The following is a 19,714-nucleotide window of genomic DNA, read 5'->3' on the forward strand; positions in this document are numbered from 1 at the left end:
AGCAGGCTAGCACGGTTCACTCACAGCACCTCAGAGCTTCTTTCTATCTTCTGCATGTTGCAGCTTTCCCCAGAGCAAGGGCTACATCTTCATTCATTCCTGGAACCCACTGCATAAGTCCTATACAATTACTGAACAGCAAAGACTGCCAACAGCACTGTTACTGGATGCCGTCTCCCTAAGCCATATTTCTTTTTCCAGAGCAAGACTCACTGTTCATGCAGGAGTCCATGTTCTCCAGCAGGTGAGCTCGGCCTTCTTGCTTTCCTTTTCAGTGCCTGAACTAATCTTTGTAGTGATTTTTAAAGGACCTCCCCTTCAGAAATTAAAATTGAGTTTAGTTATGGACTCTTACCGTCTTTTAATGTATCTGAATCTACTCATGTGCTCAAATAGTTAGATGAGAAGTCTATGTTTTCAAACATTTTGGTTAGAAATAACTCTTGATGAGAAAAGAAATGCTTCTGAAATACATTTTGCCTATTTTGCTTAGAACAATCCTTCATTTCATGGTATCACTTTTTTTATAATGACTTCTGGAAAACTCTGTGTGATCTGGTAGTCAGAGCTCTTCATAGAGCTGCTTTGAGAAAGAAGTTGAACAACTTGGTCACAGGGAGATAGAACTTTTGCAACAGGGAAGGAGATTAAGAGATGGAGGCAGGGCGAAGAAAAGAGAGGAGAGAAGATATAAAAAGAATTAAGATGTGTTATGTATGTGGACCAACTCAGTGCACTGAACATAATCATTCTGCACTGCACATCAATAGTAATAATAGTAATAGTGAATTTAAACATCCTACACTGGCTGAAGACAACATCACCCTAAGGACTGGTATTCAGTTTGCGTCCCTCCCACACTCACCTACATGTCCACCTTTCCATATACTTGGAGTTGAAAATGGCAAAACCCATTTGTGCTTAGGGGCGAGTTGCTTTAAAAAAAAAAAAAAACACAGTCAGGTGGAATCTGTTTAACAGCAAAATGTGAGTTTAAAAAATGCACCACAGACACTGCATCACTAGGAAAGCCAGTAACTTTACTGAATTGTCTGCAAAATACAAATTATACCTTATTTCCAGCAGGAGAAACTTTTGAAAATTTCCCACTTTAATTCACTACAGACAGCTGAATTAAGTCCCTTGAGATACACAGATGTGGTTTAAGTTAGTTATAACATCGTGTCATCTAGTGGCGGCAAAGTCCCGCTTATGCCGCTGTGAGCCTCTATTTGAGTATTTGTTGCAAATGCTTGTATGCCCTCATTTACAAGCTATTTTAATGACTGTCATTGAATGGAAACGCGTCCCCAGGAAAAGAAGAAAAGAAGAAGAAAAATGATACAGCAAACCATTGGAAGCAATGCAAGTCCTACGCCTACAGTGACCCCGGTCCACTTGCTCCCAGAGTGCACTGATGCTGCATTCAAACCACAACAGCCTCTGCCGCATAGCTGACCTCTCTGAATGAAACTGAGGTATGAATCAATTTGAGGTAAGAACAGGGAAGGCAAAATGCAATACCCGATTATGAAAGGAACCAAAATGGACAAATTGAATGGAGAAGATATGTGGCTTGGATTGCTCCACATCTTTGGTTAAAACATATTAAGAAAAGCCTTTCATTACATGTGCAGTCTGAAGCATTCGAACAGACACTAGTATTCCAGCAATCTTCAAAAGATCTGTAGTGGCAGGAAATTAACGCCACACAAGTGACGACACCCTGGCAGATGGCAGAGAGGAGAACAGATGAAGCATGCCATGCTTAGGCAACTGCCTTTATTGAGGGTTCAAGTGGCTTCTTTAACAAAAAAAAAAAAAAAAAAAAAAACCAAAAAAAAAAACCCAAAAAAAACAAAAAACAAAAAAAAATTAAAGAAAGGAATACAAGGCATTGACTCTCTGGAAAAGCAAACAAAAGGGAGAAAGGGGTCAAAACACTGCTATCTCAAAGATAAAAGCTGGGCATGGAAGGAAAACAAATACCTAAGCAAGTGAGAGGGCAGACATTCTTTTAACAAGTAAACTGGGTGGGGGGGGGTGTCAGGGATTTAGCTCAGCGGCATAAGCGCCTGCTTGGCAAGCACGAGGTCGTGAGTTCGACCCCAGGTACCAAAACTAAACAAAGCAAAAAGAACAAGAAGCGAATTAGGATTAAAAAGAAATCCTCACTTTAGTTAACTTTTATATAATCTAAGGATGACAGGTGTTTTCATATTCATCATTACAAAATGTTAAATTCCACCTCTGGGGAAAAAAATAAGCCTTTTACTAAAAAACACAGCTTTTAAAAAGGTCGCAATGAACAGCCTCCACACACCAATGCACACAACATACAGGTCGTGCAGCCCGAGTATACTGCAGCACTGTCACCAGTGTTTACGCTTCACTGTTACCCCAAATCTTTGACAGTAGGATTAGCTATAACACCACCTGTCGCTGTGTCAAATGCCACTTGTGTTTCTTTGACTCCCAGGGAAGAATCCTGTCTAAAGCGTGGCTCTAGGGTGGGCAACATAAAATCATATACTCCCTCAGGGCTCTGCCCTAACCTCTTGGATACAAAAGATTTACTGCGATAGAAACCATACTAGCTTTGCAAGTACAACAAACGGTCCATTACAGAAAAGGCATAAGGGTAAAGAGACACGACAGTGACTGTTTACAGTAATGAGTCATCGTAACAAAAATTGTGCTTCTCATTCAATCATCTCTAAGAAATCTCAGATTATCTCTTCACTATCTGGCCACCACTTGTGTGACTTCAGTAGCGGGACAAGAGAGGACTGATATCCTTTTTCCAGGTGGCTCTATTCTTTTGGAGTTGTTCTTAGACAACTCTTGTCAGAACTGCTATAAATAGCCAAGGCTTCTGCTGGTACTTTAGCTCACTTTATCTTCAGCGACAGAAATTTCGTGTTTTCTTTGTCACTGAGGCAAAATTGCAGGTAAAAAGTTAATATGGCTATTTCTTCATATTTTCACTTAATGACCCTTTCCCACCCACGGGTAAGATTTTACTGATACTGGAAAATGAAAATGTTTTGAAGATGGTGAGGAACATTTATGATATGCTTGCATATTTAATACACATCAAGTTATAAAGATGAGTTGTGAGCATGGGATCAAGTCCGTGGTGAGGAAAATGATTTTATTTTTTCCCCTCTGTGTGTGTAAGAGAAAGAGAGAGAGAGAGAGAGAGAGAGAGAGAGAGAGAGAGAGAGAGAAAGAGAGAGAGAGATGTAGACAGAGAGAAAGTTATGTGTATTTGTGTATTTTTTAGGGATGACTTTCTGGTTTTCCTCTGCATAAATGTTATTCTTTCATGTTCCATGGATACCTTTAGTAGTGGGATATATATGAAGTGATTGATTTTTAAAAAAACTTTTTAGTATATAAAACATTAGTACAAGGCAGGCTAGCATCCTATCTGGATACAACCTAAGGTTCACTGTGGTCTAATTATGGATTGCAGATCAAGTTAAGAAAAATATAGCGTCGTTAATAAGGTCTCTTGGCTTCTGCCACCCAGCGGCAGCCTCTTACAATGAGGAACACATAGCAACTATGCAAGTAAAAGGAAAAAAAAGTAAATGGACAAGAAATGTCCTCCACATGATGTAGCCGTGCTGCTGTTCCTGTCTATGTCTTCCTTGCTGTGTATGTCAGCGTGTGTGATTGGAGATGAATGGACAGATCTTCACATCCCAAGAGAAGGAAATCATTCTTAGACTGAAACATCTTCTAAACAATATATAGATTGACTTTTTATGGCACTCACTTTTAAAGGGTCTGAAAATTAATCCCTTATAGACAGATATTAGACAACAGTCATATTTCCTTGAAAAATTTTAAAAAAGGGACATAGAGAGGTTCTTTAATGGGATTTCTCAAAATGGCTATTAAATCTCTTTATTGAAGAAAAATAGATGACATACATGCTTTATGCAGAAGTGACAATGGGGGTCCTGACACACTGGGATTGTTCAACAGTCCTATATGGCTGACAAGGTTGTGAAGGGCCCGTTAGAATGACCAAAATTAGATGACAAAGCAACTATCCCTTTATCTGCTTCCTTTCTTGTCTAGCACCCAGGATTTCACAATTTCCTTCTGTGGGAATTTATAACTCATTCACCAAGTAGACTCCATGTCACTTGTTTCGAGGGTCTCATCCATGACATGTGCCCCGCACAGCTTTTCTATTCTTGGCATATTTCTAAGAAACATATCAAATCCTAGGCTGAAACTCAACCGTGTAATTTAGGATATGGGGCAAGGTAGGATCCGCACTTACTGAATTCCAAGATGCATGGTGATATGGTACGATCAGAAAGGGGCCCTGCATTTGATAAAAATGCACAAAACAAAACAAAAACAGCATGAAGGAAACTAAGTAGTATATACAATGGATGTCAGTTGGCCAAATACATTGCTAATGTATCAGGAACAATTTAGGGTGCTGCAGAGTGATATGTCCTAACCCCACAGGTTAATCCTTTTGACAGCTGACCTTGAACTTATAAAACGTATGCAGAGTAAAAGAAATCAGAAAGAAAATAGTTACTCGAATGTGCAACTGCACAAATATAACCCCCCTCCCACTATTAAGATAACAAAACTTCTGCTATTACCATAATATTATATATATTAGAAAGCTATACACAAGCATGTTAATTTCACAGATTTTTTTAAAAGATTCTTAATATTTTATATAATTAGAAATACACATTTCAAAAACAAAACTTCTACAAAGAGAAAACAGTTATCTTGGTTAGCAAAGCATGGAGTTCTTCATGGCTTAGGGTAGTGCTCTCTATACAAAAAGTCCTTTTTGGTTTTTTACAGGACTGTTTAAAATATTAGCGAAGCTATCGAGGGGGAGAAACACATTTTGGCTTAAGTAAACTACAAAAAGCCACAAATGCTTTGCAAACTCTGTCTTACCTTTTATATGAAAATAAGCAAAATGTAATGTACATATTTTTATATTTTTATTTAATAAGAGATGCAGACCCAGATTTATTTATTTAATTAAATACGTTAGCTCTCAAACTCCACTTTTTTGTTTTTTGTTTTCTGTTTTTCCTTGTTTTTTTTTTTTTGTTTTTTAATTTTTTTTAAATAGGTATGGTCCTCTTTTCATGGTCTTTGATCCTTTTTAATGAGTGCCATACGCCAATGATTTGCCTGCAGGTTTGTGAGCGCACTTCCCGATGTTAGGGGACAGCTGTGTCCCTAACATTTACCAATGGCCACCCACTGGTGGGTCTGTCCAGACTTCTATACATTTTTTTTTCCTCTATATGTTGCATAACAGCTGCTCTCTCTTTCAGTAAAGATCTGCCGCTTTTGGCAAATGTTTCCTTTTGTCTATTTACATGTAAATAACGTTGAACCTGCAACATGACACTATCTATTGTAACATACATTTTGCAAAGCAGCACAACAGTGAAAAGAAGTTAGCCTTAAAATCTATTTTGTACAAGTGTTCTGTTGTACAACTCAAGTGCTAAGCTTATCTCAGCATTTCTGTTTATCTTTATACTGTATCACTGAGGCAATTTAAAAGTACTTTTACAAAACAGAGTACCTGACTTTTTTTGTTTTCCACACACGGCACATAGAATGCATATCGACCCCCCTTCCCCATTAAGGTATAGCACACACACACACTGCAAGAAAAAAAAAAAAAAAAACCATTAAGTAATCATGTGATCATGTTGCCCATCCTTCAGAGAGTCGCATGCGCTTGACTGAGGGACTTTCCCTTTCGTCCGGCGAAGGTCTGGTGAGTCCAATGGGGGAGTGGAATTCGTTCCGGTGATCCTCTCGGTCGCTCCCGTCGTAGGAACTACTGCAGCTGCTCAAGCTATCAACAGGAGACCTCCCCGCCTCGTGGCGCGTGTGTGGTGGGTATCTCGAAGGGGTGGTGGTACGGTCTCTAGGAGGAGAAACAGGTTCTGACTTGATGTTGAGGCTTTGAGTAGAAGGCAGGGAGAGATTTGAACTCTGAGATAAATGAGTGCTAGTGCAAGCTCTGTAGGAGGAAAGGAAACCCAGTTACAGATGGAGGAGGCCAGGAGGCCCCAGGCACTCACAATTACATAACACATCAGCCTACAGACTCCCACAGACACCAGAGCATGCCAGAGCGGGCACAGGCGTCAGCGCCTTCCAGAGATTCGGGGTCCCTCTGCAGATGGGCCTGGGCACAGCGGCCCCATAAGGAGCTGGTGCAGGCTTCATGAATCAGGGCTCTGGTCTCCGACAGGCTCCCTGACTGCAAGGGGCACCGCCTCAGAAAGGTGTCAAACACCGTGTGTCCTTGAGACCTCTCCCTAGACCCAGCCTAAATTTTCACCTTCTATGTCTTTAGATGCACTGTTTAGCTTTGGATTAGGCTTCCTTGATTGGCAAATCCCCGTGTCTAACACTTACTTATTACTTTTTTGGTACAGTGGATGGAACTTGGGGACTCATGCTTGCTCAGCAGCTACTCTACCATTGATCTATGTCTCCAACCAGAAAAGTATTTTCAACAGTTTATTATTATATCAACATTTCCCTCCGATTCATAAGTACATGCAAGTAGAGTTTAGAGGCCATGAAGAGCTACACAACACCCATAACTGGTGAAAAAAAAAGTTGGAAGAGTGGACAGTAGGGGGAAGAAGGAAGGAGATTGAAAGTTATCTGGAGAAATTTAAAATGTTGATTTAAAAGCAGGTTGTCTGTCCTGCCAATGTGGATAAATAACTGGCCTTTCCCCATGCCTTTGCAGTTACGTGGGATGAAAACATCAGTTTTCCACAATTCCCTCGGCTCTACTGCTGTTACTCATGCCCTGGCAGAGTGACCTAGGACACGGCTCCCTTCTCTTCACTGATATTAACTGATCCATCTGGAGTTGCCCATGGGAGGGCAGTCGTAGAGAAGGCACTGATTTTAGTGTGTTGATAATCTTTAACTCCTGTCTATTCTCAGAGTCTAGTTTGCCCTTCTCTAAAAATGTGGGAGACTTTAAATACGTGAAATTCTGGAGCACTGAGCCCTTGAGTTAAAATTATCGATTACAATGACTTTGATAGGGGTAAGTCATGGTCACAAGGCCAGCATCCATTTTAAGATACTTTTATTTTGTTCTCCCATTCTGATCACACTGACATCCAGGGCTGGGGGTCAGCATTACTTGACCATAATGTCCAGGGAGGACAGCGATCTCTTCGCTGAGGAAGAGTCATGCAAAGGATTATCCAGAGGGACACACCCATCCTAAACAAAGGGAAGCAAGCCTGCTTGCTAAGGTATGTAATTACGCTGCCGCTTTCCTAGGGAGAGACCAGGATGGTGTTAATAATGCCACTAGGAGCAGGGGCAGAGGGAGTACCCATTTCAGGGCAACAGTGGCGGCACCTGAGCTGGCTTTTGCGGGGGATGCAGTACATGCTTAAGATGCGGAGATATAAAATTAGTCGGAGATGAATTTATCATTGCGTGATGTTTTATACGAAAGCACCACCTACTGGCAAAGAATTACTTTCCTTTGCTTAATAGATTAGCAAATGTTGGGAATAATATGCCAGAGAATTAGGTGCCTCTGTAATAAGCCTTTCTTTTTCTGCCTTTCTGATCTTACAGAATCCAAACAACCTTAGGACTTAAATCAAGATTCTGCATTGACTGTGTATGATTTTCAACATTCTGTTTCTGCTAGGAGATATTTATTTGGAACATATTTTTCAGTTTACTATATTATAGTTTACTATATTAGTTCCTGTGAGTCTTAATTAAATAATCTCTAAGTCAAGAAGATATTAAGATGGTAGAGGGAAGGAACACATATTCAGAAGGATCTTAATGGTGGGCTATTTTCTCTTTGTTCAAAGTTACTAATGATTCATTTTGATATGAAGGGAAACCATCATTTCTGGAAGCAAGAATTTTCCTGGATTTGGGTAAGATTATTTCACTAAAATTTAATCAAATGTTTCTACTACGGATCACAAAACTCTTTAATAATGAATGTCAATTAAGGTCCTGAAAATAATGTGGCATATCAATAGATACTTTTTCTGACATTTAAAGTGTGTTTTTCCAGTCAGGGTGAAATGGAAGTTTAAAAAAGATTGCTGACCTGGACCAGGACAGGCAGTTAATCTAGATAAATTGAATGAAGTGTTATAATCTAATTATATTTCTTTAATAGTTTTTTTTTTGAAGCTGTATTTCGCCCTTATTTACTTCTGCTCCCAGTGCAACTAGTTTATGTAGGGTTAGCTGCATTTTTTTCTGCCTAAAGGATGGAACAATTATTAGTGATCCTTTCCTATAAATAGAACAGTGGGATTTATCTTTTGGTGGCATTGCATTTGACACTGAAAGCATGTAGAAACTTTCAGAGTGATTCTGGGGGACTAAATTTACGAAAATGGAATGTAAGTTACTTTAGACTCAGCTTCACTGTACTTTACTACAGGATTCAAGATAGAAAACTAGTTTCTGTCATCAAAGAAATATTTTCTGGAAAAGGAAGGGTGGAATTAAAAAAAAAAAAACTTAACTCATACATGCTAAATTCAGCTGCCTGCAAATAGACCTACCCTCCTTGGGAACAAACTATAATCACGGGTGATTGTGGAAGGGTTTCACACGTGTGGATGGATCCTAAAAAGGTAGGTGGGGAGGGAGGCGCTAGACAGACCTGGGTCAGGCCCTCTACTCCAGATGCCTTTGAACTGGGAAACATCTACCCTGCCCCAGACAGTTCAGAAATCAGACACGACTGGAGAGTGCGACTCAGATTTCTTACTGTCTCTGCTAGAAATTAGACTTTTAAGCTATATTTCTCCTAATCATTTACCAGTCATCTCTCCTCCAAGTCACCTCCCTCAGGATATCCTGGATGCCCACATCAACAAAGACAGTGTGTGCAAATGCTCCCAGAAAACAGGCTGACCTTTTGTAAGGTGGCAGTTGAGAAAAACACCTAAAGCTTGAGGGTCATTTTCTCAAATATGACAAATTCCTCTGCCAGTCATGTTTCTTCCTACATAAAACAAATTTACGCTGCTTATCTAACTTTGTTATATTAAATCAGTTACTAGCTAGTTTAAAAACTATAGCTTTGAAGACTTAATGCATGAGAGGACAAAATGGATACTTTTTCTTGAACAAAATACCAAGAGCTCTATAACACTTTTATACATTTGGGAACGGTAGTAACTTGGGGTGTTGGGAATATCAACTTTGGTGGTACTTAAATTTATTCCATTATTTGTTTTGAATACTGTACTACACCTAAAATGAGCCCCAAATACAACTCTGTGAGATTAAATTGACTTGGAAATGTATTGATTCTTTTACTAATTTATACTCTGAGGAATTAAGGTAGAACATACATTTATACTACCATTTGGATTTTTTTTAAAAGGGCAATTTTAGATTTAATTGTGCCAAAGCTATAGAGTCCATTAGAAAGAATCTCCCTCTAAAAGCTACCATATTGGTGGTGTGCCTGTTAAGTGTGTTTTTGTATATGTATGAGTGGGAGCTGGAAGGGAGAGAGAGAGAGAAAGACAGAGACAAAGAGACATGGGGAGGGGAGGGGAGGAAGGGAAGGGAAAAAAAGGGAAGGGAAAGGTAAGGAGAAGGGAGGGGAGGGGCAAGGAGAGGAGAGGAGAGGACTGAGGACTAGCACTGAAAAGCCTCTAGGGGTCAACGAACTGATTTGAGATATAAAGGAATTGACTGGGTGCAATTAAACTCATAAACTAAATTTACAGTCAAATTATGCTGAAAAACATGAGGAGGAACTACACAAACTGCTGCCTCCTGGGCCACGGTCAACTCGGCGCCTCCTTTGCTGGCTGTCACTTTTTCTCATCTCTGGGGGCCTCTATTTGGGCCAAAAGGGAATCAGATACTCCCCATGGAATTGAAGAGCGTTTTAAAACTGTAGCGTTGTTAAAATATAGAAAAAGGTCTGTGCTCACAATCCAAAAGGAAATGATCAGGTTACACACAAAAGAATGCCATATTCAGATATAATGATATGGCTTTTGGTATTGATAATTCTCAAGAGATCTAGTGCTATAACAAAGGAATTTTGCAAGAATGATAGCTATACACTTATTATTGTTATTGGCAAGAAACATCTAAGTAGATTCCCTGCTAAGGCACGGTGGTCCAATGCCATGCACATTTATTTAAAAACCACCTGGATGGGTATTGCGTACTTAGTGATAATTACCTAAAAAGTTACTACAACCGATGCCACCATGGGTCATTAGCATTTAAGAGAAAATTCAATTGTTTAAAAACAGAAACTGTTCCTGATCAATGTTCAAAAATACAGCTCCCACGTGAAGGATTTTTTCAAGAGAGCAGAGGAACGATGCCATGTGAATTTGTTTTATTCTTTGCATGAAAGGCTGGGGTTTCTGATGGCAGTGCTAGGGGTGAGTGGGCTGGATCCCAGCAAACAGTAAAGGAGAGCGGACACATGACCAGGTCACTAATCTACAGCATGTCAGTGTCGCCCAAAAGCCAGACTGAGGGAGGTGAAGTTGTGATACCAGACACTGGCGTTGATTTATTCTCACCTCCTTAGACATACACGTATGGAACGGTTTGGTAGTAAAGCAAAAGTGAGTGAGACAAGTAGAATGCTTCTGAACTACAAAAAACTTATCTTTACTACCTCGAATCCTTCTATTTTTTTGAGGATTAACTGCAGGTTTGAAGTCACTAGTTAAGATCAGGGCTTTTGTTTACATTTTAGCTGTTTTTGCTTGAAAAGAAGTGTGTTAATTTTGAATTGAGGGCTGTTATAAATGTGTGTTTCCTTGACAAATGACACCAGTCATCTTGGTGATAAAGGTGTATCTCGAATCTACCACAAGGGGGCAGAAAGACACATCCTTTGACCAGAAAGCAACTAAATTATTTTTATTATTAATTTAGTAATTAGTATCGCATGTACTAATTAGCATATATTTTAATAAACTATCTACACAAACTGTATTATGGGTATGTTATAAATTCATGAAGCTCATGTATTAATTGAATAGTCTATCTTACGATCTTTAGGGTTCATTCTAACATAAACTACATAGTTTATTGTTAATTTATTCCAACAACGTTAAAGAAGTTAAAGAAGTTAAAGAACCCTAATACCTTCAAAGTTCCCATGTGAACTGTGTGATGACTTAATTAAATAAAAATACTATCCCAGAAGTGGAAATAAACATTGTCTAAAACAATAAAGAAAGAATTTGGCTCATCGGTCCAGGCCTCCCCTTTCTCTTTAAAATATTAAGGGGATGTAATACTTAAGCTACTTGAAAGGGATTGGCCTGAAGATTATCTTTGCATTTCTACAAAGTACCATTTTGCACCTTCTCATGGGACACGAAAGCACACATTTAAAGGCTGTCACTTGTCATTTTAATGACATATCCTAAAATGATACTATAGAAGAAATAATTTTACTTACCCCAACTGGCTGAGGGCAGATGGTGGCATGTTGTGGAGGTGTTGTTGTTGCCAGCCGGTTACTGAGCCAAGGTGAAGCGCGCTGGCCGTGTTAAACCCAGACAGAGATGACAGATCCGCGCTACTCAGAGAGTACTCTGCATCAAACGTGGAACAAGAAGAGAAAAAATCTGATTGGAAAATGAACAAATGGTAAATAAAATCAAACATTTTCAACGCCCACCATGTTCCTGCAATTTTTTGTTTTTAATTTGGGAGGAAAGGACAGTGAACCACTGGGGATATTTGCACTTCAAAAATAAGTATTCCATGCAAGGCTTGAAGTAGAGGAAACTGTAACTCTGGTTGATCACCATGGCTCTTTATAATAGAGCAGTACGCAGCACATTTGACAATCTAGCACTGTGTTTTAAACAAACTTGAGGACGTGAGCTTTCTATGACACCAAAGAAATACAATAACAGCTCAATTTCCTTGAACTCATTCTTCTGTTTTGAAAGCAGTTTGGGCAAATAAAACTTTCACTCTCTTAAGAAGAATGTGGATAAGCACTTTGTCATAGTAAGTCAGGAGGAATGACACAGTGCTCGGGGCACCGCAGGCACTGGATAGGGCTTCCAAGGAGGGTGGAGATGAAAATGCTCTTCATGTGCGTTTTACTAAAAGGTATTTAATATTTACACGTGGCCAAACTACTCACCGGTACCATATGTTGTTGAAATGGCTGATGGATAGCCTCCCATTCCTTGTCCTGGTAAAGTAGGGGTTGCTACGGAAACCACTGGGGTGGCCAATGACTGAGCAGACTGGGAGTTATTTATCCTTTGATTCTTTTAAAGTAAAAAAAGACAGCATTGATGGAATTTTTTTAAAGAAAGTTAAAATGCTAGATTTCAGAATTAGTTTTGCACATAAAGAGATAACTTGGTACAAAGCTCATGAAATTAATCATTTAACATGTGTCTCTATGAACTCTGCCAACCCTATCATTTACAATCCTTCAAGAGACCAGCTGTTGCCATAGTAACCCATTACATCAGTATCTCCTAGGCAACTGAACTAGTAACAAGTACCATAGCTTTATTATGGATAAAAACAGACTATGCTGAGAACTGATGAAATATGTATACTGTACTCTCATTGTTTCAGTTTTTATTCAAATGCAAATTAAAAAAATTAAAATCAACCACGGTGGGTTTTGTATTCAGTTCTATGTACACCAGAACAGACGGTGAGGGTCATATTCTATTCTGACCAGCAGGTGGTGCTCTGACCACTTTTTTTTTTTTTTTCCAAATTCTTCTAAATTTGACTCAACTAGAGAGCAAAGCCTGTAAGGCCTGTATTTAACTCTTTAAAGCAAGGAGATTAAAGACACAAATCCCCTTAAAACAATGGCACTGTAACTCCTAGAGTAAGAAGTACTTTAGTTTTAAGTGACACAATAAATACTTTCCCATCAATTACGTCTTAAAAAGTTGAAAACAAGGCCTCCAGTTTCCAGAGGTTGCTGAGACAGAAAACAACAAGCAGACATTCTTTCCCCTGTGACTGATACTAGACTTTAACTGTGGGCACACTATGGTTAAGTTTCAGTCTCTTGATTTTATCAGAGCTCCACCTGCCGTTAAAGGCAGCTCTGGCTATGTGCTTGCCACTGAAAGGATGTGGTCCCATACTTACCAAAAGCAGGTCGACATCCTCCGACTGAGAGCATGGGGGAGGAGTTTATTGATTAGTGTCTGTAAATATTTATCATTGGGCAAAATCTTTTCAATCAAAGGAAATGCGTTTTCTGACAGGCACAACAATTTAAACAGTTTCAAAACCCAGACTCTAAAGACAACTCTGTAAAGGCATTCTTTGTGTCCCTTAATGAGGTGTTTATCTCAAAAATGAAGACAACCTGTCTGGCTTTCAGCGCTGGTCAGGGTCTCGACAGTCAGAATTTCACCAGCACATTTTGCACAGAAAGACTACTTCGAAAGCTCATTTGCTGAAGAAGGAGTCACACCTGGATGCCAGAGAGAGGCTTCTCTGTCCACTCTGCTCTTAGTGTCCCTGGGCAACCACTGGTTTTAAGGGACCCGGAATAAATCTGCTGATAGAGACGGTCTGCCACACACAGTCCTCGCCGCAGGGCTGCAGCCCCGTGGGAGGCTTTATTTATTAGACCCAGTCTCTTCCAAAGGGAATGGTGCATGTTATGTGATTTTTTGGGGGAAGAGATTGACATTCAAAATTAATCTGCACTGTGCCATAATAAACTAGTCAGTTTGCAGGACTGTTCTACCCCCATGCTTTCCAGAAAGCAGAGAAAGGAAGGAAAAAGGAGGCAAGAAAAAGGAATGTGTGTGCAGAGTGATCTAAATTTGTCTGTGGAATCTTGGCTGTCAGTGTTCTCACTCCTGAAGCACAGCTTCTTCAGAGACCAGTGATGAAGTCTGTGTGTTGGGCAGTTTGGTTCCACAATCCTCCTCTTAGCGTAGGACCCACGAGAAAGAAAGTGATATGCTCTGGAAATATTTTGTATATATTTAAATTCATATTTCCTGTCTATTTATTCTCCTTTGGACAGTCAAAAACTCCTTTTGACGTAAAATGCAACCTCCTTTTCCCCCCTTGAAACGTCTGTGATTCTAACACAGTCTGCTTTTGTGAATTAGCTATTTTCATGCAGTACACATATGGAAAAACAAAACCAAGGCAGTGCAGAGGTATGTGATGTTCTTCCATATAACACTGAAATACACTGAAGAAATGAGCTTCCAATTAACAGGAGAAAGTTTACTCAGGAAATACATAAAGTATTTCTCCTTGGCATACCCTGACAACATAAACAGCTCAATACAGTAAAAACACCACGCTATGTAGTACTTCGTTATCTATTACCCATGATTTTGACCAGTGGTAGAATCTGATTTTTTTTCTGACTATAAATCGGGAGCTCTAAAAGGAAATGTTTTCCTTGTTCCAGAACAACAGTTCTAAGATTTTTTTTTTTTTTTTAATTTGGAAAAGGAAAATGAAAAGCAGTTACCAGAATTAACAGCTACAACCAGGCTTCATCCATAGTATTAATAACACTACTAGTTGATAATGTTAATTTTCTTGGAGATCCCTAAAGTGATTTATAAAGCCAGAGAAATACTAAAATAGCAAAATGTGCACGAAACATTATTGACATTTATGGAAAATGTAGTTTTGCATTTACCACGGATGGCATCGCGTTTTTGCTGCCGGGTGGGATGAGAACTCGGAGATCTGGTTTACGGTTATTCATTCCTAAATTCATAGGGGGAGGAGATTTTGCTTGCATATTCTTGTTCAAGTTACCAGGTGAGACCAGCAGACCTGGTGAGTTTCTGGGATTGCCATACCCGTTCCCTGTGAACACAAAACAGTGACCGTCCTTAGGAAGAAATCTGGATACAAGGCATCTTTTAAGGAATACAATCCATGAGGAAAGAAAAAAAAAAAAAGCCTACGGATTCGAGTCCACACACATTAAAAAATCACATGACAGCCGATTTACCCTCCAGGGGAAGAGTAACCCAGTTAATTACTTCATACTCTTCTGCAAAGATAAAAAAACTTTTAAGAGAAGCAATATACCCCAGCATGCTCCCAAACCATCATATACTCTTCCTATTTAAAATAATTTCAAGAAGCAAGTCAGGTCATTTTTCAGGATCTAAGGAAGCACAGACTCGAAGTTGCACTTTAACTGGTGAGTTTGGCCTGGGCCTGGCTGGCATGAATCACTCTTTCAGTTCGCTGGTTTGGGGCTTGTTTTGTGCGCCCATGTATCATTAGAGGAAGGGACGGCACACCAGCAAAGCTGTCATGTCCAGGGCACGCAGGAGTGGGGCAGGACGCATGCACTTTTGCTGTTAGTCCCCTTTTACTCAGAGTGAATTTTCCCGATGGCTTTTCTGGGGTCTGCTTTGCCCTCCTTGCTAATTTCAGGGTATAACCCTAAGCCTGCAGGAACTTCCTGCTCCCACGGATCTGCAAAAAGCACCCCCACCCCCGCCCCAGGAGCTGCAGTGAAGCCTCCGTGAAAGTGCTGATTCACCCCACACAGGAAGAGCCGCCACATGGCAAGGTCCGGAGGGCTTTCTTCAGACTCTCACAGTCTGCCCTACCAACAGAAAAACTGGGGTCTGAAGGTGTGCATCTCTGACATTCCAACATATCCTGCTCCACGGCAGGGAGAGCCGTGGAGTCCGGCTAGAAGCACAGGCTGAGGGGGGAATGACGGTAGACTCACAAAGTCACCCCTGGCCTCTGGCGCAGCCTCGCCCCAGGATGAGAATTCCACTCCCACCCCATTCGACAGTGCTTGCTGGAAAACCGCTGGGCTGTTTGCTGAGACTCTAAAGGAGACAGTTATACCCTCATGATTCCTGTTAGCATTATTCTCATCACAAAACACAGTATCCACTGCCCCAGTGGGTGACACTGTGCTACATTCACGGGTTTGAGGTTCAGTGTGGCACCCCAGTACATTCCCAGGGAGCACCCAGGAAGGACAGCAGACAGCTCGGGTGATGGCCCACACAGCCATCCACCCTAGGTGTTGCTCAGTTCCCAGGAGAGAAGAGATTAGCCAATAAACCTTCATGGAAGAGGAAGCAGCCGAGGTGGGCCTGGCGGAAGAGACCAGACACACCAGCAGGAAATGCTGAACTTGTGGGTGGTGGGTGGGAATGGGCTCAGGGAGATGTGGAGTCAGGAACAGAGTGCAAGAAACTAGGAAGAGAGGGTTCTGAGGGAACTTGGAAGCTGGGCTTCGGGGATGACTTCCAGGCTAAGGTGTTTGTATTTATGCGGTAGACATGCAGACCCAGCAAGAGCTCAGGACCCAGGTGGCCAAGGTAGTGCCCAGGTGTACAAGGGATGAAAGATCTATTAGCACTGAGATATCCTGGGAAGCAGGGGAACAGGGGGTGTGGATCAGTGTGGGGACCCCTGAAGTGGCCTGGGATAGAAACGCCAGTATATTTCAAGGGAAATTTATGGGAACATGTTTTTGAATTAAAATGTAGTTAAGACACAGTGCATAAAGCACCTTCACTCTTCATGTCTAATTCGTTTACCTGTTTCATTTTATGCGTGAATAAACAGGCTGAATATATAAAGAATAACAAAATTAAATCTGTCAGTTGGACTAGGCGTAAAATTTTCCAAGTTACCAGGAGAAAAACAAACGCAAAACAAACTAAATATCCCCAAAGCATGTCGCGCACACAGTAGTTGTTTAAGAAATGGTCACTGAATTTGAATACAAATTACTGTTCTGTAATAAGGAAAATTAACTAAGTTCAGTAAAACCAGCTGTATGTGTCAAAAGGCAAATCCTCTGTTACGACTAATTTGGACAGTGCTGGGTGGCAAAAGCCATTATGTGAAACTACACTTTTACCTTTTTTTTTTCACCAGAAATAGAAACAAAGAATATGTTCACTAAGAGAAATTCGGATAAACTCACATGCTCAGAGCTTTTTGTTTAACACGTATCTTACTGAATGATTCTTGTGACTGTGTTAGGGTCTGAGTTTAAATGCAGATAGTCCTGGAGAAAAGGGAAGAGGAAGACAGATGAAATCTGCCCTCCACTTTCCTATCAGTTCAGAGTGTCAGAGTGCATCCACGTGTCAGTTCCATCCTAACTTGTGTGAGACCTGGCTTAAATAAACAATCAAATGGAAAATTAGCTACGTCATTTCAAAAGAAGAAGAAAAAAAGTCAGTTACGCAGTGCAGTGAAGCTTGAATCGATCAGAAAAAAACTAAAACCCCGGCTCAGGAGATGCTGGTTTTGCACGGAGCAGTTATTTTGCTAAAAGGAAGTAAAACCTCCTCATGAAATGTGTTGTCCTGTGATAGGGCCATGGTGTGAAAATGGAAATGCTTCACAGAGCTGCTGAAAAAAGTTATTTAAAAGAAAAAATTTTTTTCTGCAGTAAACTCAGAAATTCCAGTGAAGCTCCAGTCTTTTGCCCTCATTTTAAACAATGATTTGGGACGGAACGGACAGAAGAAAGGAAAGCACGCATTACAGTTCTTCATCCAAAGGACACCTCAGAACCAAAACAAAAAAGGATGTAAAAAGCATTCTACTTTTCTCTTTGAATATTTCCCATAAGCTGGAAATCATGCCCTCTCAGGAGATTAGTCACATACTTTAAGGTGTTTACATATCTAACATAAAATGTTTGGAACCAATGATGACACTTCTTACACTCGTATTTTTAGAGTATAAAGTTATTTTTAAGAACAAATAAATTCTGCTTTTTTTTAAAGGCTGAATTTCTGCTGTTTTTAGCAGTTTGTGCCAGCTAGCATTTTGGAGCCGTATAATAACCATTTCTGTTTCCAGCCACCAAATTGTTATTCTTTTGGCGTAATATAGATTCAGGAATGCGAGACAGTGGATCCTAAACCAGTGATACAGAAACCTATCATTTGGAAATCAATGATGAATACATGCGTGTGGTTTACTGCTAAGAAGAGCCTGCATTTAAGCCGGCTGGGCAACCACAGCCTCCGCCTCCCGCCCAGTGCTGCGGCCTCCAAGAGGCTGCTGTCCACCGTAAGATAAATTCACCGGAGACAATGGTCTCATTTAAATTCAGGGCCCGGGAGGTGGCAAACAGCACCTCTCAACCACCTTCTAGTATACAGCTGCCACCCTTCTTCGTGCCTGTTTTTAAAGGACCCTCTGCCTGGACAATTACCGATTTGGACGTGACTGTATACAAATATCACATTCCTCTGACCACTTAAAAGCACAAAAATTATAAAGCATGAGTGAATGTATTTCCTGATTACAGATTACGAAAAAAATGAGGTACAGACCAACTTTATAGTCCCGGGAAGCTTTTACAGTTTCATTTGATTAATAATGTTTCACATAAAAGAAAACGTAAGCATTCACAATATAACATACACAGGATAGCAGAATCCATCTCTACTCATTGCAAGTTTGTAAACATTAAAATTAGTATAAATATGAGGGACTTGAAATATAGTGTTAGGAGAAAAAAATTTCTCCCTCAGTTAACTCGCAAACACTAGCTTTCTTCTTCTTTTTTTATTGACTCCTATTTTAAGAAGTTGTAAATTGAAAGAACATATTTCTGGTTGCATATATTATGAAGAAGAGCTCGCCTGAGCATGTAGCTTTCTTTGAGCTCACAATTCTGAAACTTTCTTTTATTTGGGTGCTTAGGAATTATGGGTCTCTTCCTTGCTTTATCCCCCCCCCCCAAGATCTTCAGTTATAAACATGAGTACATAAAACTAACAAACACAACTGAAAGTCGTCCTTATGGATCACAGCTGATCCTTTCCTTGGGACACTCTTCCCTTTCATCGCCCCAGTTGCTAACTTTGACCATATCTTCCCCTTTCCTCATCTCCAAATTCAGTGAGATATTGAATCTTACTCATTTTTTTTTCTTCAAAAATGCATGCTTTCCTCTGCACTGGCCTCATTCTTATTTAGATTTTCATCACCACATGGTCTTCCAGAAGCTGCCCACTTTGCCTTCTGGTTTTGAGGCAAAGGAGTCTTCATCAAAAGGCTATAGGTAAACATTTTTGCATATGTGGAGCATTAGCCAACTCCCCCAGGGACACCTTTCTGAACTGCCACTTCCAGTGTGTTCCTTGCTGACTCTGAGCTGTCTGGTTCTCCAGGTCCTGTCAAGTTGACCAATTCTACTGATCTAATCTGATTTCTAGTGGCTGCAGCCAGGCTTACCACCCTCTGAGCATGCCCAGATCTTTGCTTTAGTGGTTCCATCATTAGGAACCTTCCTCTTGAATTCAAACCCATCTTTTAAGTATCAGCTACCATCCCAACTCTTTCATGATGACTTTCAGACAACTCCAGCCCACACTGAACTAACTCACTCTTCCCCAAGTCATGCTGCAGGTAAAGGCAGTGATACTGCACAAACTGGCAGCCCTTTGAATCTTTCCCATGCTTAAGGCATGTATTCAGGATGTACTAGTAACATGAGGGGTTACTCAGCAATGGTACTAAAAGTTACGTTACTGAGGGAACATGAGAAGAGAATTGAAATTGTAATGTGTAAGTTGGTAAATTCAAAAGTTGAGGGTCTCTTCTCTTTAGACCACCTGTGAATTTTTTTTCTGTTTTAGATGAGGAATGCTTATCGGTCAAGCATACTATTGACACATAC

General features: G+C 40.3%; 1 protein-coding gene across 16 annotated transcripts in view; it reads right to left on the minus strand.

The window, feature by feature from the left end:
* Positions 1 to 1,019: 1,019 nt before the first annotated feature.
* Positions 1,020 to 19,714, minus strand: part of Mef2c (myocyte enhancer factor 2C) — a 163,681-nt gene continuing 144,986 nt past the window's right edge. For 8 of the 16 annotated variants that reach the window (XM_013143425.2, XM_013143424.2, XM_063245313.1 and 5 more), the window contains 5 exons: positions 14,714 to 14,886; positions 13,183 to 13,206; positions 12,200 to 12,329; positions 11,501 to 11,636; positions 1,020 to 6,043 (listed from right to left, as the gene is read on the minus strand). In XM_013143425.2, the coding sequence (XP_012998879.1) occupies positions 5,722 to 6,043; positions 11,501 to 11,636; positions 12,200 to 12,329; positions 13,183 to 13,206; positions 14,714 to 14,886 (785 nt within the window). In that variant the 3' untranslated portion in view covers positions 1,020 to 5,721. Of the gene's footprint in view, positions 6,044 to 8,962; positions 9,053 to 11,500; positions 11,637 to 12,199; positions 12,330 to 13,182; positions 13,207 to 14,713; positions 14,887 to 19,714 lie in introns of all 16 variants that reach the window. The other 8 variants (XM_063245320.1, XM_063245319.1, XM_063245323.1 and 5 more) reach the window with 5 other exon arrangements.

The sequence above is a fragment of the Cavia porcellus genome, unplaced genomic scaffold, assembly GCF_034190915.1.
Source record: "Cavia porcellus strain 051 isolate PalLab524CR breed Dunkin Hartley unplaced genomic scaffold, mCavPor4.1 scaffold_2, whole genome shotgun sequence".
NCBI lineage: Eukaryota > Metazoa > Chordata > Mammalia > Rodentia > Caviidae > Cavia > Cavia porcellus.